This window comes from Polyodon spathula, chromosome 3, assembly GCF_017654505.1.
Source record: "Polyodon spathula isolate WHYD16114869_AA chromosome 3, ASM1765450v1, whole genome shotgun sequence".
Lineage (NCBI taxonomy): Eukaryota > Metazoa > Chordata > Actinopteri > Acipenseriformes > Polyodontidae > Polyodon > Polyodon spathula.
The window spans coordinates 19,159,585-19,187,046 of record NC_054536.1 but is presented as its reverse complement, the minus strand read 5'-3'; the positions used below and the strand labels follow the sequence as shown (position 1 = coordinate 19,187,046).

Here is a 27,462-nt window from a genome sequence, read left to right as displayed (position 1 = left end):
TACTCCTCATGATGGATATGATTGCTTTTTTAGAGCTTGAAACATTACACTATGTGACACAATTTTTTTTGTTACACAGTGTTATCTTTTGAATGTAGTAACTTGGTCTAGTAGTAGCTGAATTGTAAGACGTTCTTTGAACAGTGAGTTATCACGTCCAGCCCTTGCCTTCCTATTTAATTCAATGACTTGAGATGATAAGTCATTAAAGTTTTGAATCAGTCATTTCAAACAGATTAAAACTAAAGACTTCAAATAACAGCTTGCATGCTGTTTAACGTGATCACGGGGCTAAAATCACTGCCTGTGTGTGTCTCAGTATTGCAAAGCGTCTGGTCTCCTAGCAACAGCAGTGAGCGCTCAGAGATTGCAAACAGCCCAAGGCAGGTGTACCAGGGCCAAAATGGACTTCAGCTAACTTTGCTTATTTAAAAAAAAAAAAAACACGCAATTTATACCGGCAGTATTTTTGGCAGCAGTTTAAATTGCATAAGCGGGATCCGTGTCTGTTTTTATAGCTATGAGATTGTTTCGACGTTTTTCGTTTTGACAGAATCCAGAAGTGCATTTTGGGTAAGTTAAGAAATGTACAATTAAATAATGTACTGTTCCTCGTAAAGTACGGAGTCCGTTCTGTAAGATCTGTTAAATACATTTTCTGTGTGTATTGTATCAGCTTGTGCTTCTTTCATTAAAATTGAATAGATCAGTGACAGCAAAAAGCCGTTTTTTTTGTTTTTTTTGTTTTTGTTTTTGAACACATACACATTGCACTGTGACACCCAAACAGATTAAGTTAAGTCAAGTTTTGGAAACTTTCGACGTCAGTTTTAGTAATGTCTCTTCTCTAAAGACCCTATGCTTCTTACGAGTAAGCTGTGCAAGTGTTAAATATTGTTAACACGTTTGCTAGTTTTTTTCACATCGCGGTGTGACAGTTTTAAGTGTTGGCCCCTCTTCTCTCAAATTAGTTTTTAGGGTTTTGTGGTTGAGTGTGGGTGGGTCATCAGTAGTCTAGACCCAGTGAGAAACTATCATCAGCTATAGTTGCTAAGGAATAATAATAACACTATGTAACACAATTTTTGTTCCTGGGTTGTAAGTGTTATTTCCTAATTGCTTATGCCTCAAAAGTATAGAAAATGGCTATTATTCCCCACAAACTTTACTTTTGTGACCAGGACAGATAAATTTCAAAATATCACTATTTCCAATGAGAAAACGGGCGAATTTGTGTCTTTTCGTTCACATAAAGTCAGAAAAAAACAACATATGAATCCAAATTAACATGTATTTGTACTAAAGTAATACAAAAATGACTACAAAAGATTTAGAAGTGAGTAGTTTTTCGAGATTTACTACTCACTTCAAAATCTTTTGTAGTCATTTTTGTATTACTTTAGTATAAATACATGTTAATTTGGATTCATATGTTGTTTTTTTTCTGACTTTATGTGAACGAAAAGACACAAATTCGCCCGTTTTCTCATTGGAAATAGTGGTATTTTGAAATGTACCTGTCCTGGTCACAAAAACAAAGTTTGTGGGGAATAATAGCCATTTTCTATACGTTTGAGGCATAAGCAATTAGGAAATAATACTTACTACCCAGGAACAAAAATAAATAAATAAATAAAATTGTTACACGGTGTAATACAACAAAATTAAACATGTACTGGCGCCAGAATTTTAAGAAATGAATTTATTATAAAATGAAAAACAAAACTTTACAGTACTTAAATGCACCCCTATATTACTTGACTATAGTGCCTTCCAAAAAACATTATATTCCTGTAGTATGTTGCAGGGTGGGTGATTGAATAGCACCTTGAATAACCGGAAATAATTCTGATTCTGAAGCTGTGCGCTCAAGTCAGTGTGTAAAACAAGTTGTAGATGGCCCCCACCTTATTGTATGAGTTATTCACTTGTACTGTATCTACAGTATATACAATAATGTGATACTATCACAAAACAAATTCACAATCTCTAAATAAAAAATTGAATAAAATGTACTCTAATAAGGGGCAGATTTAATAAAAAGAATACCAGCTCTGCACTTTAATGTGCAATTCAGTTAAACTACCTGGAGGGACACATTCTGTAAATGTTCTATAAGCCATTAATGCAAGGCAAGTTCAATTGAATTCGGCTGCAGTACAACTTTTGAAAGGTTTTACCACCATCACATTCATTTTCAAACAATGCAACTGTGGTATTTTCTGATTCTAGTACTGTGTTTTAACTGTAGTAACTTAATGATATCACCTGGTGCTGTTTTTTAGTGGAAATAAAAGGCATGGAAACTACTATTTCTGGATGTACCTTCGTACAAGTTTACTGTAGTAAAAGCAAAGTAAAGTAAAGCATAGCAAAAGCATGCTAAAGTATAACTAAGCATTGTAAGTCCCAGAGGTATGGGAAATCATATATGAAAAATAAAAACAGCGTTGGCAACTGTGGTTAATTCAGAGAATAAAGCAAGGGGAAGCTGTAGAATTAGCATGCAAATTCACTGCATAAACTTTTATAAGGGGCAGAGCAGGTGCTGTATTTTGATTTGAATTCCCAGGCCCCCTAGTGAGCTATTTTCCTTTCTCTATCCCAGTCTAAGAGCTCCAGAAGCTGCTGTGCTCCTCTGCTATCATGGCTCAATCAGAGACTGTCGACAGGACCTGTGAGTATGGCACAGTTTATCTTTATACAGAAACACAGCACAGTTTGTCAGCTTCAGTCTCACTGTCAGTGCTTTACACAGCCACAAACAAGCTCTGCGCCAGGGTTGGGCGATAATTACATCTCCAGAAATCTTTCTCAATGTCGGGAATGCCTTTGTCATTGAATTTAATTACATTTATTTTAGTATTTTGAATTTTTCCTTAATTAATTTAGATAACATGGCCTATTTGAGGACAGGGGACACTCGGCGCTGCTGGAGGTTTGCTTGCTAACACTTTACCTCCTGTTTTGAAGCCTGCGATGGGAGCGAGGGCTACTCGACCCCACAGGACACTTTCAGAACCCCACAAAAGCCAGGTACAGGTGAAGAGACCCCTAGGCAGAAAGCCAGGAGAATGTGGAAACTCCTTTACAACACAGTACGCAGCTCCATGGTCTGGGTAGGAAGTCCGTCGTCTCTGTTTGCATTGTTTGTACTCTCCTCATGTTGGTGTGCATTAACCACTGCAATTGAAACTAGATTCTGCAGAGGTTTTAAAACCTGTGTTGATGATTTCCTGTATTCCCCCTGTAAAAATGATGAGCCTACAATCCGCTAGTTTAGTGGATTTCTTTTATAAATTCATATAGCTTGTCTCGTATGGTATCTTCTGGTGAGCAGTTGTGTGGGCAAGAGGACTGCAAAGCCAATCTGACTGTTTCTATCACCCAGGCAACAAGACACTTTTATAAGAGACAGGGTCAACTGTACATATTAACTTTTAACAAATTATGATCATTGTATTTTAATTTAAAAACACATATTGGCACAATACATATAATTAATGTTTTTGGAATTTTTGTTTGATGTAGCAAATGTGCAGAAATATTTAACATTTAAGTTTCTCTCCTATTACCTCTCTCTCTCTCTCTCTCTCTCTCTCTCTCATATTCTCTCTCACTACCTCTCTCTCTCTCATATTCCTTCTCTCTCCTACCCCTGCTCTCTCCCTCTCCCCTCTCTCTTCCATCCTCTCTCTCCAACTCCCTCCCTTCTCCCCCCACTCTCTCTCTCTCTCCTCCTCCCCTCTCTCCTACTCCCTCTCTTACTGCCTCTCTATCTCTCTTCCCCTCTTTCTCTCCAGGTCAAACACTCATGCTTCAATCCCACCTTGATGACCCACGGAATCCAGCATATCTGTCACTTCAGTTCCAACAGCCCGGTCTGCCATGTGACCTACAACCAGGCCACAGGTGACTTCGTCAGCCTGTCCAGTGATGGTACCCTGCGGGTGTACCAGTGTGAGGGCAGGCTCCGTGCCTCCTTTTGCTCAGCAGAGTCCTTCAGCGGCATCACCAGCACAGTGCTGCCGGACCGCTACGCTGCCTGGGGCCCAGGGAACAGGCTGGCTGTCCTGGACAGAGAGTTCAGGACCACCTCCAGCACCTGCTCCAGCCGGGATATCCACACCTGCCTCTCCAAGGAGGGGGTATATGAGCTGGTGGTGGGTGGGGCCGGGCATGTCTCCGTTTGGTGTCTCCGACACCTCGTCTGTAGGGTCGAGATCACAGAGGGACTGGGCAGAGCGGACGTGTTCACTGAACTGGTCCTGCCCAAGGCAGCATCCCCCAAATCACAGAGGTGCTTCGCCATGAGCGCTGCTGGAGTGGCTCTGTTTCATCTCTCCAAGGGAATGCTGCTGGCCTACAAGAAGGACCTGCATCTCTGGTACTTTTTACAGTTTTTATAGAGCTGTGAAGTCTTTTTTGGTTACAAGAGCCATGATCAGAGAGTTCTTAAAGAGACAGAAATAAAAAAAGTCACACACAAACAAAAGGGTGGTCCCTGGGTAGCTCAACTGGTAAAGGTATGACGTCATGGTGTACAGGTTGAGTCGTATAGCCAGGAGAGCACAGGTTTGCTGTGCAGAGTCTCCGGTCTTCACTGGAGAGTCTATAGGGAGCGATGCATTGGCTCTGGCTCTCCTGCAGGATAGGGAGGCAAAACTGACAGTCATCACTGTCTAGGCACTAGTGAGCTCAAGTGTAAACATGCAGGGCTGGCCTTTGTCCCCCAAGAGCCTATGCATTTATTATTAACCATTCCCAGGAGTCTCATTGGGAGTACAATCTCTTTTCAAATTAATTCATTCAATAAACTCATTATTTTAAACTACTACTTTTCCACAAAGAGTCGTTTTATATATTACATTTTATGTCCACATTTATGGACTGGGTTCTTAAGAAGATATTATCATGAAACATTATAGATACACTGTACTAAGAAGCAAACCATAAAAACAAATTTGCCCAGATGTGGAGGACATTTTCAAATTCTTAAAGGGTAACTGAATGTGTTGTCTAGAAACAAAACCAGCTACCAGTAACGACTAATTTTCAACACATCCCCTTTGGTATTGTGCATTCTTGTGACATGGAGCCAGCGGTTTGTTTGTTTCTTGTTTTCAGTAACATCACTGGGATGGCCTACTGCAACACTGCGAAGAGCTTGGCCACTGCCTCCCGCGATGGCACCATCAAGGTCTGGGACGAGGACTGGGGGGTTCAGATGATCTTCGCCGGGCACACTGGTGAGTGGAACGAGAAAGGTACAGGTGGTGTGTGTAGGTACTGGGCTGTTTATGCTGGGGCCCTTTTTATCTATGCTGGTAGACAGCGATCCAGGTTGTCCCTTAATATTCTCCACCCTCACACACACATGTACACTCACAGATGTGTACACACTCTCACACAAACACACTCATACACATGTACACACACACACATGTACACACGCACACACTCCATCACACACGTACACACAGCTGCTCTCACACACACTCACTCACACACATGTATACACAGACGCTCACTCACACACTCACTCACACACATGTACACACGCACACTCTCACACACATTCATTCTGGCTTTGTTATTGTCATTGTATATTGAGTGGCCATGCGCTCTGTTTTTTTTATTTTTTTACTGTATTAAAACTGTAGTGATTCAAAATGCCACCTTTTAATATAAACATCAATCTCTGTTTTCTACTTTCACCTGAAGAAGAGAACTTTGAGGTCTTGAAAGCTTGTGATTAATTATTGTTTAGTTAGTGCAATAAAAGGTATCGTCTCTCCTTCTCTTTGTCTATCATCTCTAGACTGATATGGCTAACTTTTCAACTAACATTAAGGAAAATTTGTAACTCATTAAAGGTAGATTAAAAGAGATGTGCACAGGATGTTACCAATGAAAAGAAAAATGACAGGTACATTATTTAAACAGTTGTAGCAAAATGTGGAGATGTGTAACACTATATTTTTTGGAATCCCGTTACTTAGTCTTTAAGCACAGTACATAAATAAAAGACACATAGTTAGAAATGAAGTGGCATTAGGACAGAGGGTAGGATATACTTATTCACACAGAGAGTGGTAAGGGTATGGAATGGGTTACCTAGCTATGTTGTTGATGTTGAATGACTGGGATCCGTCGTCTTATGTTCTGATCCCTAATAACAACTGACCCAGGATCTTTTCTGGTGTGTTATCAGGAGCTGTCACAGCCCTGGCCGCATGTCCCCACCTCCCTCACTTCTTCTCCTCCTCTTTGGATGGCACTCTGCGAGTTTGGAGCCTGGAGACAGGAGACCAGCTGGAGAAGATCTACACTGGGCCTACGCTGGGGCTGGGGATGAAGAGCACAGAGAAGGACGGGGTGGAGAGGTTTGGGAAGAAAGGCAGCGGGCTGCTGTGCTCTTACTCCAGGAAGGGCGTGGACTTCTGGGCTCTGACCCACCTTTATGCTCTCCACACCCCGCTAGGAGGTGCTCCGATCAGGGAGATCAAGACTGTCAGCCTGCCTCTCTACCCCACCAGAATGCTGTGTGTCAGTGACGATGGCACAGTCAGGCTCATTGCAGCAGAGACAGGGGAGGTCATCACCACTTTTATACTGGAGGAGGGAAAGCGGACGAGGGGGGCGGAGTACTGCCTGCCCTGGGAGACCCTGTTCGTCCTGACTGAAGAAGGGGAGGTCCTCAGGATCAACACGTTGACCAATCCCGCCAGCCTGCTGAAGCAGAGGGCAAGGCCCCGGAGTGTGGGCGGGTCACTTGTCGATGCTGCCATGACAGAGTCCGGGCTGGGGAAGGGGAAAGCCAAAGCCTGCTGCCTTCTGGTTTACAATTACATCATCGACCCAGAGAAAGCTTTCTCCTGCTGGACTGAGGTGGTGGAAAACGGAGGGGAGAAACGGAAGAGGAGGCCGAAGGAAATTAATCAGGAGAGGAACAGGTGAGAATGTTGGGAACTCTTTTCCCTTTTCTATGATATTCTTTTCCTTTTATTTATTTTTTTATTTTTTTATTTAGAGTGCCCAATTATTTAATGCCCGATTTTCTCCCCAATTCAGACTGTCCAATCATTTTCCCACCTCAGCGCAAAAATTCTCCACCCAGTTCAGGAGAAATGAAGGTTTAGTGTGTGTCCGATCCCACGATCAAGCTAGCTTCCTACGACAAATGCCAGCCCTGCAGGTATCCACCCCAGCTTACTCGGTGTCAGGCCGGTAGTATCCGCTGTAGCACAATGAGGAAGAACAGTCCCTTCTGGTTTTGCCTCCCTAACCCTTGGGAACCCCAGACCCAATGTGACACTCCTTCCGGAATGCCCAGTGAAGACTGGTGACTTCACACAGCCAGGATGTGAATCTACACTCCCCTGACTGTATGACTCACCCTGCACCTGACATGGCCATGCTTTTACCACATGAGCCACTCTGGGACCCTTCTATGATATTCTTTTACACATGCATTCTGTTTCATTACATGCATTCTCAATGTTAATAGTTTAGAATTTAAAAGAATTAAATAGAATTTGCCTTATTTTCAAAGTGTACTTCTTTAATTAACTCATAATTTTTGAAAGAGGTAAAACACCTATTTATTTTACAAAACTAGAACCAAAATAATCCAAGTTCTATATCGCTCTCTCACAGTGTTTTGGTTCTCATTTTGTAACATTTAAATTTTTTTTTTCACCTTTCAAAAAACACAAGTTAACTAAAGAATGTAGGAAACTATTTGAAAACATGGCTTTAAAAGTTTAAACGCTTAGAATTCTTTCTAAACCATTGTCAAAGATATGCATGTCCAATAGGTAACGTGGTGTTTATACAGTAGGATTTGTACTGTGTAAGGTTATTTTCAATAATATGCACATCAATGCAGACATACACACATGCAGACTCATTCATATCAATGTTAAAAAGCATCATACAAAAGTTACAGCACTCCAATGGAAGGCTTCTTGTGTTGGCAAATATTCAAAGTATTCCTAAAATGTTTGAACATTGAAACGTGTTCTGAATCCAAAAATCAGGTCTGTAATACAATGAGTGCAGGAGAAACACACTCAACACAATTAGAGGAAGCCACCGAACATAATAATGTGTTGTGGTTAAAAAGTTTACCATGTTTTGCCATTAATATTCTGAGTATTGACAAAGTTGTAGGTGTGCAGTGTTTATTTATTTTTACCAATGCTTTCTAATGGGGACGTGTCTTACAATGAGTGCTGGCTGCCCGGTGCAGGTACATGCTCATCGTGGGGCAGGAGGATGGGTTCCTAGCGATGCTGGACTGGTACTCTGGGCAAATTCAGTACCATACAGAGGCTCATAGCTCCCAAGCCGTAACCGGATTGGTGGCCAACCTTGAGAACAATTACATCATCTCTGCTGGTAAGTTCCGATTGGTCCGAGATTGGGCTTTCTATCTCCCTGGGGATGCAAAGTGTCTGTCTATGTGTAACACTAACTGTATATTTCAACATATACCTCGAGAATGTCTGAATATTATGAAACTTTTTTTAATACACGTTATTGAGCTCATCATAATCAGGGGGTATGTCTGTCCATTTGAATGTCTGTATGGCACACTTACATAAGAACATGTATGTGTAGAACCGCATGTCAGATTATTCTGAAGCTTGCCAAGGACCTGTTTTAACAAAAGTTATTGAGTGTGTTATAATCTGTATGCCTGTCCACTCGACTGTCTCTATGTCACATTTACATTTTTGCATATATCTGTCTGAACTGCTGATCCAGTTATTAACATTAATTAGCATAAGCTGTCAGGAGTATCAAATATCTGGGGATATATGGAAGTGCCTGGCTGTTAATTCTTTTACATTTTTGCATCTATCTGGAGAATCGCTTATCAAATTGTGAATGAACATGTCATTGATAATTCTTGTTCTAGACCAGCAGTTTTCAACTGTGGGTACAGCAAACGTTTGCTTTATTGACACACTACCAGTTACAGTGCATTAGGAAACTGGCAGTTTGTTTGGTTTGCTTCCGCCTGGTAAATGACTGAACACACTGCATAGAGCTGCACGATTTCTTTAAAATGTCTTCAACGAAAAAGACACCAGCTGCATGAGACATCAGAAATATTTCTGCTAAATATTGCTCTGTCCAGTACAAGAAGGAGACATTTCACATGTCTCTTAGCATTTTAGCATATTAGCATTTACTGTTTTTCAGGTAAGTATTTAAATATTTAGGAACATTTGTTGTAAATTAACTCTAGAGAAAATTATCAATTGTGAAAGTCACAACACAATTTTTCTCTGCTTTAGTATACATTTCATGTTTAATCATGAAATATCTTGGAAAATCTATTTTAAGGCTGTAAAAATGCTGTGAAATAATTGGGTTTTACCATGAAAAAGTACAGCACTAATCATTGTTAGTTATTATAGATATATCTTGAGGTTAGTGTTGTTGCTGTTGTAAACATTTTAAATGGCACACATAGTTATGCTGACATGGGAAGTAAATGCGGTTGATGTCAGACCAGGAAATAGACTCAGTACTGCTGGTATGAAGCACTGATGCTAGTATTTATTGGAAATAAAAGGTTTGAACAAACAGAAACAAAACACTGAACCCAAAACAAAATGGCACGGTGGCCAAAACAAACAGTTATTATAATTTAAACAGGTAGCATGCTAGGTAGTAATTGCTTATATTTTTATAAAGCTTACTGTCTCGCTCTCTCATTCCACCTCTGAACACCCAACCATTTCACCACCTGTGATTACCTTATTTATACCCCTGTGCCTGGATTCTTAATTTATGATTTAAACATTTATTCAATTGACGGCTCCAGCCACGTGCGTTTGCAGGGGGGATTTTAACTCCCTCCCTGCCACCCAATACTTACCACATATACAATCCCGTGCCTTGGCAGGGCTCTCATCCTGCTGCACAGCCCCGAACTGTTGTGACATCAATTTTGTGTTTTATTGCGGTCCCATTGAGTAGAGCAACAGTTGTAAAGGGGTGCTTAAGCTGAAACTCCAGACAGAAGGGGTGCAGTTTGAAAAACAGGTTGGAAACCCTTGTTCTAGACTATTCTGTACACACTGTTGGTATATGTCCAGGTCATCAACTTTCTCAGCATACTGACTACTTACTTTACACGCTAGTCTGATTGGGGTGGGGTCATGATTGAGGCATGGAGATAGATTTAGATAGACTTATGGTGAGAGACACTTCTTCACACAGAGAAAGGTAAGGTTATGAAATGGGTTACCTGGACCAGTGTAGATGGGTCGAATGGCCTCTCGTTTGTAAAATGTTCTTATGTTCTTTTGATTCTGCATTTGCATCGTGCTCAGGAGGTGACAGGACGGTGAAGGCCTGGCGGGTGTTCCCCTACGCGGAGGAGTCTCTCAGTCTCCAGGTGACTTTCTTCTGCGGCCAGCCACCCCTCAGGATCAGCATCATGGACTCACTGTTGGCTGTCGCCTTCCAGGACTTCTCTAGTGCCACCTACAGCATCGTCCAGTTCAACCTGCTGACCAAGAGGCGCACTGACCACTCGCCCAATGACGACCCTCAAGACAAAATCACAGGTCAGCCCCAAGCATGTAGAAGGACCATTGCTGTCTCACTGGAGATACATTCCCAAAGCTCACTGAATCTATTCAGCTGAGAACAAAGAAGAATTAGGGGGAGATGACTGAAGTCTTTAACATCTTTAAAGGAGCTGACAAAGTTAACCTGAACCAATACTTTAAAACCAGGACCAGAGGAGACAGTGGGAAATTAAGTGGAGACAGGCTTAGGTAGATGGCCTATTGGCCTCCTTTCATTTGTAAATGTTCTTATGTTTCATGTTCTTTCAAATTTTTCAAATGCACTTTGGGCTCGATTCTCAAAAAATTTCTATTGAACTTACATAAGTAAAAGGAAGTATTTCACAAACATAAGTTAATAAGTCCTGATTCTGAAACCCAAGAAACAAATTCAGTGTACTTCTCCACAGATTATTCATAGACCTATTTTAGTCCCATTGGGTAGAATTAAAATGGCAGGTCAGAGAAAATTAGCCTTACAAATGTTTAACATAAGTAAAAGCATAGCAAAGTGTAATAAAGCATGGTAAAGTATAGGCAAGCATTGTAAAGCCCTGAGAGACGTGGTAAAACATGGCAAACCATGGCATATTAAATGCCACGGAAAATGTACAGCGGAAAACTTATCAGTGAGATTTCAAAGTGTGATGCCATTGAAATATTTTAAATTCCAAAGACTGTAAAACATTGGTGATTTTGTACAGTGTAATAAATCCCCTTGTTTGATGCTCCCTGTTGTTCTGTGCAGGGCTGTGCACTTGCCCTCAGATGAAGATCTTCGCCTCCTCTAGCCTGGACGGGATTATTAGAATCTGGGACCAGGACAATGGGCTGATCAGGTAAAGACACAGAAGGGTGACCAGGGGAAGAATCACGAGAACTGCTTTTATTTCAATGTTTGATAAGTCCATCAGAAAATACTAATAATAGATAATAGGCAGCTGTAACGGGCAGTGTTATGTGATGCACTGCCGACCCAGATTCTGGAGATACTGGTATCCAAAGTCAACAATAGGAAAGCATCAGGTATGACTGGCATGTGTTTCATTTGCTGTCATTTTCATAAGATGTTTATAGCTGCCATGACTGCAATTGGTCAGATGCTGGTCAGAAGCAAAGAAGAAATTGAAAACTATTGCATTAAGCAGCAAAGCACCTGCATTCCAAAATGAGCACAGCTCCTGTTGGGTGGTTTTAAACCGGTTATACTTTGCTGTCTCCAGATCGCTTTCCCTGAATGCAGCACCAGAGAGCCTGGCATTCTGCAGCACCCGTGGAGACCTCCTGGTGGGGATCGACGGGCACCTTCACTGGATCCACCACACTAAGTTCCTGCCCAGGCACTACCTCTACATGGTACCCAGAGTGAGAGGGTCTAACCTGTTAGTTAGAGTGCAGTTCCAAGCAGGCACGCACAGGGCGACTTACATTAATACTCCCCACCTACCCTTCTGCAAGGTACCCTTATAAAAGTCTCCCCTAGTAAAAGCACAGCAAAGTGTAATAAAGCACAGTGGTAAAGCAGAGGTAAGCATTGTAAAGCCCAGTATGGTAAAGCATATTACATGGATGGAAATAAGAATCCCATTGCACAGCAGTTTGCGCCATTCCTGGTTGAGATTAATAAAACATGTCTGATTAATAAAACATTAACTGTGGCTAATCAAACTTGTATTAAAACTTGGAATATGTAAATATACTATGCAATAGGAGTCTTATTTCCTTCCCTGTATTAAAAAAAACAAAAACACATGGCAAACCATGGTAAACTATGGTAAACACATAGTATAACCAAGGGAAAAGCACTGCAAAATTATTTTTTATAAGAGTATTAGAATTATCTATTTTGAATCCCATTTTCTGCTATTCTACGGTAAGACTTTGTGATCATTATAAAATTAGGTCCATACATAAATACATACCCATGCCACTAATTCCTATTTCGATGTCTTTTAAGGATTACCAGGTTACCTCTGGTTAAATTACATTTTCAGGGCCTGGCGTATATTCAACATCCACACATAAAAATATTATTTGGTATCAAAGTGTGTTCTGAGTATTTATTAGCTCAGCTGTCTGAGTGTTTATTTACTATGACCACATTTACCTCTGTGTGGTACCATGGGGAGGGGGCTGGGGGTGAGATGGGTCTAATCAAACAGACAGAGCACAGATCCTAAGACAGGAGGCAGCAGGGTTTAGACCAGCTAACATTTCATTCCCCGGCTCAGTGTACCCTCAATGACTGGAGTTAGGACATCCCTTTTTATCCCACTCAGACCCCCTACTTAGTAAATATCTGTGTTATGGTCTCTCCCGGTTTCCAAGCAGAGTCACATGTTGTTCCTACTTTCCCAATATGAATGGGTTCCTGTTTGCTTATTCCTGCAGATGATGGGTATGGAATTCTCTGATCTCATTCCGGACCCCCCTATTCCCATCTCGGAAGCAGTGCTGCAATCCCTGAGCCCCGCCCACCTCAGGAAGTTAAAGGGACCCCTTCTAACCAGGTACGTATAGAGTAAGTAGCTAATTCATGGCTAGGGTTGATGTTTATTTAATAAGTGACATTGCTGACAAAAGCATCTGTCTAATGCATTGCTGACCCCTTTAAGAGTTTGTTCATATTTGATATATGTTGTGGGTACTCAATGAGAAGGAGAGCTAGTGAGAGGTCCAATACTCACTAGCAGAGTAACAATGTCACACTGCAGAGTTGTTTTCTTTATTTGCATTCTCTCTGACTCTGTCATATTTACTGAGTTGTATTGAGAAAGTATTAGTGCCTCTCTGATTTCGTCATATTTGCAAAGTTTCACTGAGGTCATGTTTTACTTGGTGATCAACACCTACAAATAAAAGGGGGCCACCGTCCGAAGCTGGCACTCCGGGTCTCTGTAGAGACACAGAGGACTTTAAACGACGAACTATTTTATTATAAATAAACCAAAATAAAAGTGCTCAAGGGCAAAATTAACAGTATTCCAACACAAATCAAAACTCACAAAAATAAAGTTTCCAGGCTGGGCAATGCCTTCACTACATTTAGAAACATAAAAAAACCAAAAACAAAACACGCAACTGCTTGCTTCCTCAGCTCCCTTCTCTCAATAATGAGAAGCTGAGGCCTCCTTTCATATTATAAATAAACAAAAAATAAAGTGCACAAGGGCAAAAAAACAGGCAGGCAGGGGAAACACAAATAAAGCAAAAATAAAACTCACAAAAATAAAGTTTCCAGGCTGGGCAATGCCTTCACTGGATTTAGAAAATTCAAAAAACCACAAAACAAACACCAACCTGCTTCCTCAGCTCCCTTCTCCCAAATGAGAAGCGGCCCGCATGCCGCCGGCGGCAGAAGCGGGAGACACCGCCTCCGCCCGCTGCACCGGGAGCGAAGGGATGACCACCGCCTCCGCGCTGCGCCGGGTCCGAGGGAGGACCACGCCTCCAGCGGGCGAGGGAGACAACCCCTGGTGAGGCCTCCTTTTATATCAGGCTGGCTGGGATCCGGCTGATTGATCGTTAATCAACCTAATCAACTAATCAACCCCAGCCACCTTGGGAGCGACAGCAGATCCTCCTCCCTATCTGGCTCGGGGGACAGAGTCCTCCTCCCTCCCTGGCTCTGGCAGCGCACGTTAGGAGGAGGGAGGAGACCGAGACCCTAGCGTCGTCTAGGGGAGGAGGGAGAGACACGCGACCTCGCTGTCGTCTAGGAGGGAAAGGGGAGAGAGAGAGACCTCGCTGTCGTTAGGGGAGGAAGGAGTGTAAGAGACGAGAAACATCGCTGTCGTCTAGCTCTTCCTGCCTCTCTGGCCACCTCCCTCCTCTCTGGCTCTGGGAGCGCCGGCAGATCCTCCTCCCTCTCGGAGGGGAACCGAGACGGAGCGACAGCAGATCCTCACTCCCTCTCTGGCTCTGGGAGCGACGCCCGACCCCGCGCCCAGCACACCCTCACACACACTCTCTGGCTTGGGAGCGACGGCTGCCTCCAGCCCACCCCTCTCTGGCTCTGGGGGCGACGGCTGCTCCTCATCCCTCTCTGGCTCTGGGGTCGACGGCCGCTCCTCACTACCTCTCTGTCTCTGGGAGCGACGACATCCCCACCCCCCTCTGGCCCTGGGGACGACGGAGGCTCCTCACCCCTCTCTGGGCTCTGGGGACGACGTCGGCTCTGCACCCCTATTCTGGCTCTGGGAGCGACGTCTCATGGATTTATTATTTTCAACGCTGAAGATTGCACCCTAAATACAGCTCTTCACAATGTGAAGCAAAGGAATGCTAGAATGAATTAGATTAATATCATATGTAATAGCCTGCAGTAAGTCCATTTTTTAAAATCAATTTTATTACGTTTATTTTGTGGAAAGCCGTAATGATTTACTGTAAGCTAGCAACCACACACACACACACACATTGAGCGCACACTAATACACAAATACACACACACACATACACACACATACACCGAGCTCACTCAAACACACATACCGAGTGCACACACACACACACACACACACCACACACACACACACACACACACAAAACGTGCACACGTATTGAGCGTCTGAGCAGTCTCAGGAGTGCACACACACCGATTCACCACACACACACACCCACAACCCACACACACTGACAGACTCTCAGGGTTGACCGGGCTGTCTGTGAAGGAAAAATAGTGCAGTATATATATGCGTGTGTGTGTGCATAAGCAAGAAGACCTGGGCATTACCAGGCATTATGGACTGTTTGGGTTTCAGATATGTTGCAATACAATTTGATCCAGTATATATTCACATTAATTCATCATCCTTTCAATTATTATTTTTTTTTTATATATATTTCAACATATGTCTCAAAGTTCGCATCTAAATCTACATTTTCTAACTCTGTTACTGGGGTATGTTTTGATATATTTGTCCTCTGTGAGTATTGGCATGAAGTATTTCAGATTGCCTAACCTGCTTTACTTGTAATTGACTAAATATTGAGGCAACATCCACGTTCCATTGACTTTATGCATTATATATTATAGTAGTTTTTTTAATTTCCCTACATCTGAATTACTGACATCTGTTGTGAAAATTTGAAACTTGTAGATGTTTAGAGGCCAATCTTGGCGGTTGTTTAGTGTCCTATTGCTGTGCTGCAGGCAGAAGAAAGCTCCGCCACTGGCAGAAACAGAGCGCGCAGAGTATGAGGAGTACGAGAGGGAACTGCGGGAAAGAACAGAGGTGAGCAGAGCAGGAGAACAGGGATAGCTCACCCTACTGCTGCCCAGTGATCCGCTTACAACCACAGCTGCTGTATCCCATATCATGACAATGCAGTATGTGGAATACTAAGTGCATGTAAAAGTAAAGAATGAATACAGAGATGATAATGCACAAATAACACCGTGTAACAATTTTTTGTTTGTTTTTTTTGTTCCTGGGTAGTAAGTGTTATTTCCTAATTGCTTATGCCTCAAAAGTATAGAAAATGGCTATTATTCCCCACAAACTTTGCTTTTGTGACCAGGACAGTGATATTTCAAAATATCACTATTTCCAATGGGAAAACGGGCAAATGCGTGTCTTTTACAATTATACTGTAAATACAGTATAATCGTAAATCTCGAAAAACTACTCACTTCTAAATCTTTTGTAGTCATTTTTGTATAAATACATGTTAATTTGGATTCATATGTTGTTTTTTTCTGACTTTATGTGAACGAAAAAAAAAACATTTGCCCGTTTTCTCATTGGAAATAGTGATATTTTGAAATATCACTGTCCTGGTCACAAAAGCAAAGTTTGTGGGGAATAATAGCCATTTTCTATACTTTTGAGGCATAAGCAAATAGGAAATAACACTTACTACCCAGGAACAAAAATTGTGCTACATAGTGTAATCAATGAATGAGAGAAGGTCATCATCCCTTTGTGTTCATGTCTTTGCTCACAAACTGATTATTTGAATGCAGTTGTACCTAAAGTGTTATCTGTTCATAGGACTATAGAACGATTTAGACTGAGGCTGTTGTAGCCAACTTTTTTCTTTTTTTTTTTTCACTCGGGCCCCTTGCTGACCTGAATATTTTGGTATCCTTGAATATACATTAGTGCCTCCTCTTTAAAAATTAAAGCCATTGTGTTTGCTGTTTATAGCACAAGTAATAAGACATTTACTTATGATGATAAGTTTCATTTACGGATTAAACATTGCCATTGCTGTGGGGAGCTCTGAATTCCAATCTAGGTGAAACTGCTGTTGTGACGTCACACTGCTACAAGCTGGCCACTACAGTACACTTTAGAACACCCACACATGCAGTATAACGATGTCTCCCTGTACTCTGGTAATTGCGGTATAAAGATGACTCCCTGTACTCTGGTAATTGCAGTATAACAATGTCTCCCTGTACTCTGGTAATTGCAGTATAACAATGTCTCCCTGTACTCTGGTAATTGCAGTATAACGATGTCTCCCTGTACTCTGGTAATTGCAGTATAATGATGTCTCCCTGTACTCTGGTAATTGCAGTATAACGATGTCTCCCTGTACTCTGGTAATTGCAGTATAATGATGTCTCCCTGTACTCTGGTAATTGCAGTATAACGATGTCTCCCTGTACTCTGGTAATTGCAGTATAACGATGTCTCCCTGTACTCTGGTAATTGCAGTATAACAATGTCTCCCTGTACTCTGGTAATTGCAGTATAACAATGTCTCCCTGTACTCTGGTAATTGCAGTATAAAGATGGGTCCCTGTACTCTGGTAATTGCTTGTTGACAGTGACAGTGTTTTTCTTGTGTTTTCTTCAGGCCTATGCCATGCTGGCTGCCCGGGACAGGGAGCTGCTGCTTTTAAAGCAGGGAAAACTGCTGAGCAGGAAGAAACCGAAAAGCAGCAAGAGCACCAAGGAGGAGGCTTTCAGACGCTATCTGCACCTGCTCCACCTGGGCCGGCCACAGATACAGGTACAAAGGAACATAGAAATAGAGACAGCATGTAGGAAACACTTATTACACACAGAGTGGTGTTTGTGTGGAATGGGTTACTTAGCCATATTGTTAGTGCTGAATCATTGGGATCCTTTAAGATCCGACTTGACAAAGTTTTGAGATCAACCAGCTGCTAGGACTCAGATGAGTAGCGACAGGCTGAAAACTTTTCTTGTGTCACCTTTACATATTAAATTATTTTAAATTCTGTTTTAATTAAAATAAGATAACACAAAACACAGTTAATGCTGTTATCCATGTCTTTAGAGTTGATGTTGTGTTTAGTTTGCCTTGCACAAGTCGACACTACCCTTGTTAGAAATATGATGAGCTGGAATGTTCTGCCGTTTTTGATTGACTGAGAGCGGCTTTCTGATTTACAGCATTACTGAGTTGGTTTGAATCTCTGTTATTGGATCCAGTAATAACTGTTGTCCTGCCCCCCCCCCCAGATCCCTGACATTGACCTTTTTGACCTCAACGAGGCCCTGCGTAGCCCCCGTCCCCCTCCCCCAGATGCTCCATACATCCCTAAGACTGAAGGGGGGGGCTTCTTCCCTGACCCCACCCTGGCCAGGCACTTGGATCCGTACTCGGAGACAGAGGAGTACCAAACCAGGGAGAAGACACCCGAACAGGTGAGCCAGCCAAGATCATTACTGGTATTAAATTTAGAGTGAGGTCTACATCATATCTGTAGTTTAACATCTGGGCTGAAGTGAATTACAAGCAATCGAGGGGTTCTGTAACATCATAAACCAGGAGAGCAAAGCCTAACTGGTTTATGAAGAATTCACCAGAACCCAGGGATACAGTCGGCGCCACCTAATCGGGAGAATGATAATTGAAATGTCTGCTTAAATGGGATACTACTCAGGGAGACGGTTTTTCCCAGTGCTATTTGTCATTTAATTGGGACGTCGCTTTGTTTAATTGGGATACAGTATTTTCAAATGATGAATGGAGATCGCTTTTCAATGCAAGACAGGTTTGCGTAGCACAGTGCAGTGCGTACGTGATTATGCTGTGACTTGAATAAATTGCATAAACCACGTTGAACTCTTGAAGGAGCTTGCGTCTCCTGTGGGTTCTCAGGCTCCTGTTGCAAAGAAAATTGGCGTGTCAACGTCGCAGGTGCCTCGCCTAAGATGGCGTGATAAGATAATAAGATGTGGTTTAATTATTTTTCATTTCATGTAGAAATAAAAAACAGCAATTTTAAATTTTGTTTAGGAATGAAAAAAAAACAATGACTCATATTTTTAATTATGTATTTAACATTTAATCATAATGTGATGTGGTTTTATTCTTTTTCTTTTCATTTAGACAGTGTGACTAATGTCATCTCAATTGCTGCTTATTTGGGATATTTTTACTTCTCCCAAGGTGTCTGGATAAAGCTGCGCTGACTGTACAATTATAACCTAAAGTAATTCATTTCAGCCATGTTTGTTATTTATTATAATATATGGATTCCATGACTTTCGTTCAAATGAACAGGATACATAAACACTGAACTGCCCAATGCCAGTTTCATGCAAGTCTCCAGCATGTAGAGTCTCTCCCACCTGTTGTAGGTATGTTTTCTAAGGTTTGTATTGAAGGCACTGAGAATTAAAAAAAAAAAAAAAAAAAAAAAAAAAAAAAAAAAAAAAGTTTAGAAGGTCATAAATTGGTGGTATGTCGTCACATTGTTTAGTTATGAGTTTTTGACATAACATTGCCAACTTATGACTGTTTTCATATTGGCTGAGGTACATTTCATCAGATATATTATATATAGTAGAATTTATGGGCTACGGCACATTACAAGAAAATAAACAGTTGTTCTGGGGCAAATATTAGAAAAAACTGTGTGTGATTGTATTGGTCATGTTCGTATTTGTTCACATAAGAGAATTTATAAATGAATGTATCAAAAAATATTATGAAACCAGTGCATGTAGTAGGGTGTGCTGACATCACTTATTAGATGCAAATCATACCTAATAGTCTGGAATCAGCCATCTTACACATGAGGGTTTTTTTTATAAATGGTCGGTTTGTGCTTGCGGTTTCAGGTGTGGAGGGACAGTATTCTGCCAGTCCTGTCTCTAGGCCTCATCCCTAACTCAGTGCTGGCTGGGCTGCTGTGGCCTCCAGAGATCCTGGACAAGAGAGAGGAGGTGCAGGCCAAGACCTGGAAGCTGCCAGCCAGAGCAGATAACCAGCTGGATGAGATCAAAAACATGGAGGTGTGTGAGTGGTAAGGAGAGAGAGAGAGAGAGATACAGTGATCAATGTAACAGAGCTGACAGTCTGTCTTGTCTTGTCTCTGTGGTTCCAGCATGATATGGGATCGATGCTGGAGAGTGAAGATGATGAGAACAAGGAGAAGGAGATGGACCTGCTTGATGAGGTTCCTGTCAAGGAGGACATCACTAGATCATCCCCTGAGCCACAGGAAGAGGAGCCCCCTCAGGTCAGTTCCAGCTGGGCCTGACCGCCACCTTCTTTCCTTATATTCATCTCTTCCTTCTACCAGTTCTTTCTTATATTCCTTAGTTTTTTATTCATTCCTCCCTTCTTTACTTTCTTAATGTCCTTAATAAGTTGCCTAATTTCCTCCTTTCTTATATTAATTCATATAATTCCTCTTTCAATCCTTCCTTTTTATTACATCCTTGTCACTCCTGATATTCCTCCACTCCCTCAGCTTCCTTCCTTAATGTGTTCATTATTTATCCTTATATTCTTTCATTCCTTTCTTATATTCCTTCCTTCCTACCTTTTGTCCTCCCTCACATATCTCCCTTTCTTCTTATAATCCTCCATTCACAAAACATTAAGGACTGTTTTAAGGAATGTTTTGTTAAGGACAGGGTTTTTTTAAACCCTTATTTTGATTTTAAAAAAGTTTGGAGTTTATGAAACCCTTTCCACCCATTTTAGAGAGGGTTAGTAGCTTATGCCCATCTCAAAGCATGATGTATTTTTTAAACATGGCCCTGTCTTTATTCCTGCCACAGGAAAAGTTTGGGAACAAGAAGAGGCCATTTGGCCCCTCATGGCTTGTCCCTTTTTTCTTTATGTTCCTTCCCTCCTTTTATTAATTCCTTTCTCAGGAATTCCTTCCTCAGTTCATTAATTAATTCATAATTTCCTTCTTTTGATTCCTAACAAAACTATTCTCCAGTAGTAACACTGAAGTACTGAAGGACACAGCTAGGGGAAATTCACAAAGCCCATTACTGTAAAGTGTAAAGTAGGAGTACATTTGTGCATTGGGAATTTCTCACTCAGTTTCTTTGCAGTATGCTTAGCACTTGATAAAGCTGTTTTTTACTGTTGTTAATGAACTTGTCAATAGCCTAGAACAGTTTCAAACTTGATTGCTGTTTGCACAATTAAACAACTCAAGAGTTAAAGCATTGTGGAGAGTCCAATATTAAATGTGTTTTTGCAGAACTTCCATTCCTTCACTGCGTTGGAACCTAAAACAAAGCTGTCCAAGCCCCACCCCAAACCTGTCATCAAGCCCCGCCCACACCGGAGCCCAACTCCTCCCCCACGGAAGGCGGCGCCTGTGAAAAAGACCAGCTCCCACGCTCTCCCACTGTTCATTCTTCAGTTTGTGAATCAGAGTTGGTTTCAGTTGACGTTCTCAGAAAAGGTGAGGGGAGAAATGGGTTTCCAGTAACTAGATTCCACCATACAGTTCCTACACTACGCAGATTTCCCATTTCCCTTATCTGCTGCTGAACGGCATAGTGCAGAGGTCAAGAGGTCAGAGCTAGCCACTGTGAAATTTAATTATTTCAGTATACTTTTAAAGTGTTACAAAACATCTTGCAAAGTTTACAAGAAACACATTAAGTTACCTTTGCTGTGTCCCATGTTGTTCGCATTACAACATCATATTTTTAAACATATTTCTGACTCTCATAAATCAGCTGGGCAATGCATTTCTCAACATTTACTCAAGAGTGTTCACCAGGAGGAAAAGAATTTCCCTTCTAAGGATCGCAGTGTATCCAGATCACGCGCCTTCCTGCAACAGTGCTGGTTTTCTGTTCTCACGGTATACACTCATTTCAATCAGAGCACCAACATTGTTGCAAGACGGAACGTGAACTGGATACAAACTGTATACACTGCAAAGTTTTGAAGAAAGAATCTCGTTCTCCTGGCTAACATTCCCAAATAAAAGTTGAAAAAAAAGTAATTCCATAGTTTATCGATGATGTGTGAATTAAAAAAAACAAAAAAAACCAATCAGGAATATGTTGACAGAAAACAATGCTCTTTTTACTCTTTAGTTACCCTTTAAAGTGATGTAAATAACAACATGATTTCATAAATCTTACCTGGTGGGCACTTATATCTGGTATGTAGGTAAACATGTATTTTGTATTTTAAATGTGCTATCTGGTACTACATTGGATTAAATATAAATCTCTGTACAAGCCATGCTTTCAGCTACTGTTGCACTGTGTTGGCCATTTCACCTGGATGGTGAAATTGTCCCCACCCCTACGATGGCTTCCAGATTCATTGAGGCCATTTAGAAAGACTTCCAGTCAAAACGTTTGTCATTGAACTTAAGTTTCTTAGTATTTCTGTTGAACAGACTGAGAAATGGTTCTCATTAAGCTTAAGTGTTCTTTAGTATTTCAGAATGTAGCTCTGTAGTTCTAGTTCCGTTTCTGTGAAACTCTCCTGAGTTGTACAAAGCTGATTGCACCCTGGGTCTTGTGTGTTTTTAAAGAGCTTCTCAGAGACGATGACAGTGGACTCATTCATGAAGCAGCTCATGCAACACTTGAAGACTAAGGATTACTGTGTGAAGACAGGCATCCTGGGTGCAGTGCAGACTCTCCTCCAGCAGGAGTGGCTGGAGATAACCATGGACCTCCACAACCTGCTTCTGTCCATCCTGAACCAGCCCAACCCCCCCACACTCAGGGTACGGTGTGTGTAGAAGAACTAGGCAGGGCCTTGATCACAATCTTGATAAAGTTACAGGGCCATTTTCACAACACATGAGATGTATTGGATCTTACTGTGTTGTTTTCTTATCATCCCGGATCACTTGAAAAAACTTTCAGTACTTTTCTGGAACTATCCTGAAGCTTGGTTGCAGACCTTGGGTGCACCTGATAAAAGTCAGTGCATGGACAGATTCATTATTCTCACTTGAGTGTTCTCCCCCCGAGCTATAGACAGTAGCTGCATGGGCTGCTAGGCTGCATTCTACCTGACATCACGTGCAGCAACGAGAGGAATTGCTTTACCGTGTATGGATGTTGTACAGATGATGTGTTTCCCACGATGACTTCTATTGCAATATAAATTCCTGGTGGCAATAGAGGTCATCTGGGATGTAACCGATGCATGAAACACAATAGACTATTAGACATGCAGTTTTAGATTATTTTTAGACACCATTAAGTTTTGAGATCAAAAGGCTACTAGGAACCTGACAAGCACTGATGGGCTGAATGGTCTCCTCATATTGGACTTGAGTGGAGATATTTTTGTCATTAACCTCTTTTTAGATCAGGGGTGTCCAATCACTGTCCTGGAGGACCATTTCACTCCAGGTTTAACAGGTAAAATTTGCTAATAACCTACTTCAAGGTCTGGATGCAGGTTTAATTAGTTTGATTAAACAATTTAGAACAGGATTGAAACAAAGACTGGGAGTGGAAGGGTCAGCATTTCCACCCGTTTTAGAGGGATACACTGTTGAAATAGTCAAGGTGTAATCTTCCCATGGGAGATATTCAAGTGTCATTCTCAATAAAACTTTTGTAGTGCTAAACAAGAAGACACTCTTTTACCATAAGAGACAGGGTCAACTACATAGTAATGTTATCATGTTTTATTTTTTTTCTAAATAACACAATGCATAGTAAATGCAATTATCTTTAGAATTGTTGTTAGCTGAAAGTTTGCTGTGCATGAGACAACACTTATGGGAGATTAAAATGTGCTGGAATGTTGTGAAAACTGGCAGGTGACTATAAAGACTTCAATCAGGTCCTCCCATATTTGTCTTTGTTCTAGGCTAAACAAATTCATTTCCTTCAGCCTAGCTCATTCCTATAAACCCTGGTATAAATCTGACTGCTTTTCGTTGATCTCTTCTCCTGTATAAAAGTTTCTAATAGTAAAAGCCTAGCAAAGTGTAATAAAGCATAGTGAAATCATGGTAAATCATGGGTAAGCATTGGTAAAGCCCATCAAAGTATGGTAAAGTATATTAATAAATACGGAAAACTAGAGTAAACTATGCCTAATGTACAATATAACCATGGGAAAGCTGCCATGTAAAAATACTGTGTGCTGCCTCCCCCTGCAGGACCCAGACGAACGTGAGTTCATCCATGTGGCTCTGACGACTCTGGTCAGCATCGCTCCCCACAGCAAGGAGCTTCTGGTGGAGATGATGGTCCAGCTCATTTCATGTGATGAGGTGTTCAGGTGGGCCCAGCCTTGGTGTTAGTGCAGTGCTTCACATTTCTAACTCGGACTCCCCCACCCTTCTTTTTTCGAGTGGGGTCTCCCACTATTCCCCTACTTTATCCCCTTATTAATTGACAATAGAAATACTGTATCCAATATGCAAATAAGTGGAGTCGGCCGTACATCTAAATGTAGATATGTTTTTTAATTTGCTGGCATACTTTTACCCCTGTGCTTTGCGTGTCTTAGGGTATTTGCATGTATTATAGAGTTATAGGACAGCGAACATGTGTGCATGGCAGAATATCAGCAAGTGAACGGACCAAGGCCAAAAGCAGAGGTCCATTTAAGTGCTGCGAATGCCGACAGAACCCAGACAGTCCTGTAAATCTACTACGAACTGCTTTACTATTAATGTACAAGCGCAGAACCCAGACGCAGTCCTGCAAATCTACTATGCACTGCTTTACTATTAATGTACAAGTGCACAACCCCGCTGTATTATCAACCTTTATTTAGTCCATGGTGAATTTCATTGAGAAGGAGGAAAAGGTTGATGAGAGAATATCATTAAGTGGCTGAGGTAGGTGGCCCGATTGTGATATCACTGTTTTTAACAGGCTTTGCAGTTGAATGGAATTCCAAGAGGTGCTTCAGGAGTGATTTTTTTTAAAGACATCAACCATTCCGATATTAAGAATACAGCATGTTGTGTTGTGGAATACATAAAGCAAAATGTGCACAGTCTATATTAAATATCAAATCCTAATAGCCTGTAATCAGCTATCCTATCCATATCCCACTGCTGATGGTCTGACAGCCTGACATACTTCCCACTTATGACATCCCACTATTTATAATCCCCTTCTCCAGCTCTCTCCTTATCTTTTCACTTTTATTATATTCCTCTCTTCTACCAAACTTTATTTCACATGTCTTTATTTTATGTTATCTATTTCATTTTTTGTCACTCTTGTCTACATGACTAACTAGCCACTCTCAATCTCTGTAAGGTTAATCTCCCATGGGATAATTGTGACCATTAAGAGACCATTCAAACTCCTATCAACGAGGTGAAGTCCATACTCCATACTCCAAAAAAAAAAAAATATCCATATAAATAAATAAAATATATATATATATATATATATATATATATATATAATAATACCATTCCAAGATTTGAAGACATTGAGAAAGGCTTTGAGTCAAAATGTTTCTTTTAGTCTTTCTAAGCTCTGATGGCCTGTGCTGCTTCCTCCCTGATGTAGGAAGAGAGTTGAGTCCTTATGGCAGAAGATGGATCTTGAGGACCCTCATGATTACCTGGGACAGGAACTATCCTCCTGGGATGAGTGGCCACAGGGAACAAGCTCTACAAAGACAAAGCTACGCAGGCAGGCCACAGACTGGCTCAATCACTGGAAAGCAAAGTACAAGGTAAGAGTAGTCAGACTGGGTCTCAGAGCTGGGGAGGGTTGATTTGAAAAGGCATGGGGGGGCACAACTGTAGATAGGAGATGTGTAGCCAGGTATCAATAGAACAGGAAACTTTATGAAGGTGAGGAATCATTCGGCCCATCAATGCTCGTCCAGTTAATTCCTAGTAAATATAGAAATACTAAATAAAATTCAGATTTAAAAGATTTCTAGTTGAAACGTTCATCGCTGAATTTTTTAAGTTTTCATCTTTTAGTGCAGGGGTGTCAAACTCAGTTCCTGGAGGGCCGCAGTGTCTTCTGGCTTTCATTCCACCCGAGCTCTCAGTTACTTAATTGGTCTAATTATTTGATTACCTGGACACATTTAACACTTCTCTTCAGGCCTCAAAATGTTTCATAGGTAGTGTACCTTGAATCAAGTGTGTTTTTAAAACCAACTGCAAAAGACCTTGAAAAATATTAAATATGTAAAATTGAACAAATAATTACATCAATTATGTTAATCGAGAGCTTAAGTTGGAATGAAAACCAGAAGATCATGCGGCCCTCAAGGAATGGCGTTTGAGACCCGTTTTAGTGTCTCTTAATGCCAGATTTCAAATCTTTTTCAAACACATGCACACAGATTGAGTCAATGTCGTCAGATTGCAAGCCAATTGAAGCGGTGAACTACTTCTGCTCAGAGCAGCACAAGAAATGGCTTGTGTCACGCAGGCCACCGGTGTCCATCCCTCTGGAGAAGAACACTGTGCTTCTACTGCCAGACATCCACAGGTCAGTCCAGAGGAGGGGCAGGGGAGAGGAGGGATGATAAAATAATTAAGGTGAAAGGGGAGATGTGAGTTGAAGGGAGGAGAGGGGGAAGAAGAGATGGGGAGAGAACACATAGGAGAAGACACAAGGGCAGAAATATGACAGAGAGAAAAGGGGAGAAGGGAGGATAAAGTGGGCAGAAAAGAGAAAAGGGAGATGGGGAAAAGAAATAGGAGAAAAGACGGGAGTGTGGAGAAGACATAAGTGGAGAGAAGAGATGAGAAGGGAAAGCAGAGAGAAGAGGGCCAGGAAGTTGCTGACCTGTTTGCCCCTTGTCTTGTGTCCCTTTCAGATCCCATGCAATCCTAAGACTGGGAGAGACCAACAGCATGGCAAGGACACGACCAGTAGAGTGTGAGTGCTGTTTAACACATTGCATGTATTTAGTGTTAGGTGGCTCCCTCTAATTGAGTGTATCTGTCTATATGGTGGCAGGGTGTCCTACTAAGACCGCAAGAAAAATCTAAATGAATAAAAATCCGATGAAAAACTGATAAGAATGTATTTTATCTGTTTCTATAGAATTTGTTGTGGTTTAAATGTGCCTCTCTCCCTCTCCAGATATCACATTGCCTCCAATCTCCTCACGGCCCCTGCTCTCTGGCTTCGTCCCCTACATGGCCTTCCCCCTGCCCAAAGTTAACCTGTGCCCTTTCACCTCCCACGAGGACCTTGCAAAGCCAGATCCTTCCAGCAGGCTCCTGGGGGCAGCGCCGCGCTACTTCTTCCTGGAGCACTCATACGCTGACAACTACAAATAATCACTAAAGGGCGCTGGTGAACATTTTTGTCAGGTGTTTTTGGCCTCAGTGGTGCAAGAACCAGACAATAGGCCTGATTTTCCATTGTGGGCAAATTGCCCATGTAATACTATGGAGGGGGCAATATGCCCATGGCCAGTAACATCAATCATCAGTCAGTGTGTCCTGGATCTGAAGAATGTACTCATTAAAGAATTCTAGATTGAATACAACTCACACTAATATAGGACGGGTTTGTGTTTGCATTCTTTATTTTACAGGGATGCTACAGGTATTATTGTTTTTAATTCACAGATTTTAATTGTGAAAATGTATATTGAACTGTCGTTGTGGCACAGAAAAAATATACTTCTGACTTATATAAGTAAAAAGCATAGAATGTGTGTGTGTGTGTGTGTATGTATATATATATATATA

General features: G+C 41.5%; 1 protein-coding gene across 3 annotated transcripts; it reads left to right on the top strand.

The window, feature by feature from the left end:
* The first annotated feature begins 374 nt into the window (after window positions 1-374).
* Window positions 375-27,413, top strand: wdr97 (WD repeat domain 97). Of its 3 annotated transcripts, none has more exons than XM_041244601.1 (23): window positions 375-573; window positions 2,609-2,677; window positions 2,974-3,098; window positions 3,804-4,387; window positions 5,128-5,249; window positions 6,215-6,956; window positions 8,255-8,403; window positions 10,353-10,589; window positions 11,341-11,431; window positions 11,816-11,948; window positions 12,984-13,102; window positions 15,748-15,829; window positions 17,403-17,558; window positions 18,035-18,220; window positions 19,643-19,816; window positions 19,909-20,043; window positions 21,028-21,234; window positions 22,330-22,527; window positions 23,926-24,047; window positions 25,301-25,469; window positions 26,097-26,245; window positions 26,577-26,638; window positions 26,846-27,413. In XM_041244601.1, exons 2-23 carry the CDS (start codon window positions 2,647-2,649, stop codon window positions 27,043-27,045), a joined length of 4,173 nt encoding a protein of 1,390 aa, XP_041100535.1. In that variant the 5' UTR covers window positions 375-573; window positions 2,609-2,646; the 3' UTR covers window positions 27,046-27,413. The 3 variants fall into 3 exon arrangements, with proteins under 3 accessions (XP_041100535.1, XP_041100534.1, XP_041100536.1); XM_041244600.1 differs by having other exon boundaries at window positions 2,974-3,119; XM_041244602.1 differs by lacking the exon at window positions 22,330-22,527 and having other exon boundaries at window positions 2,974-3,119.
* The last annotated feature ends 49 nt before the right edge of the window (window positions 27,414-27,462 follow it).

Coding starts and splice junctions, on each gene's coding strand:
- wdr97 (XM_041244600.1), top strand. CDS start 2,647: ATGGCTCAATCAGAGACTGTCGACAGGACCT. Junction 17,559..18,034: donor TGGGCCGGCCACAGATACAG/GTACAAAGGAAC, acceptor CCCCCCCCCCAG/ATCCCTGACATTGACCTTTT. Junction 18,221..19,642: donor GGGAGAAGACACCCGAACAG/GTGAGCCAGCCA, acceptor TTGCGGTTTCAG/GTGTGGAGGGACAGTATTCT.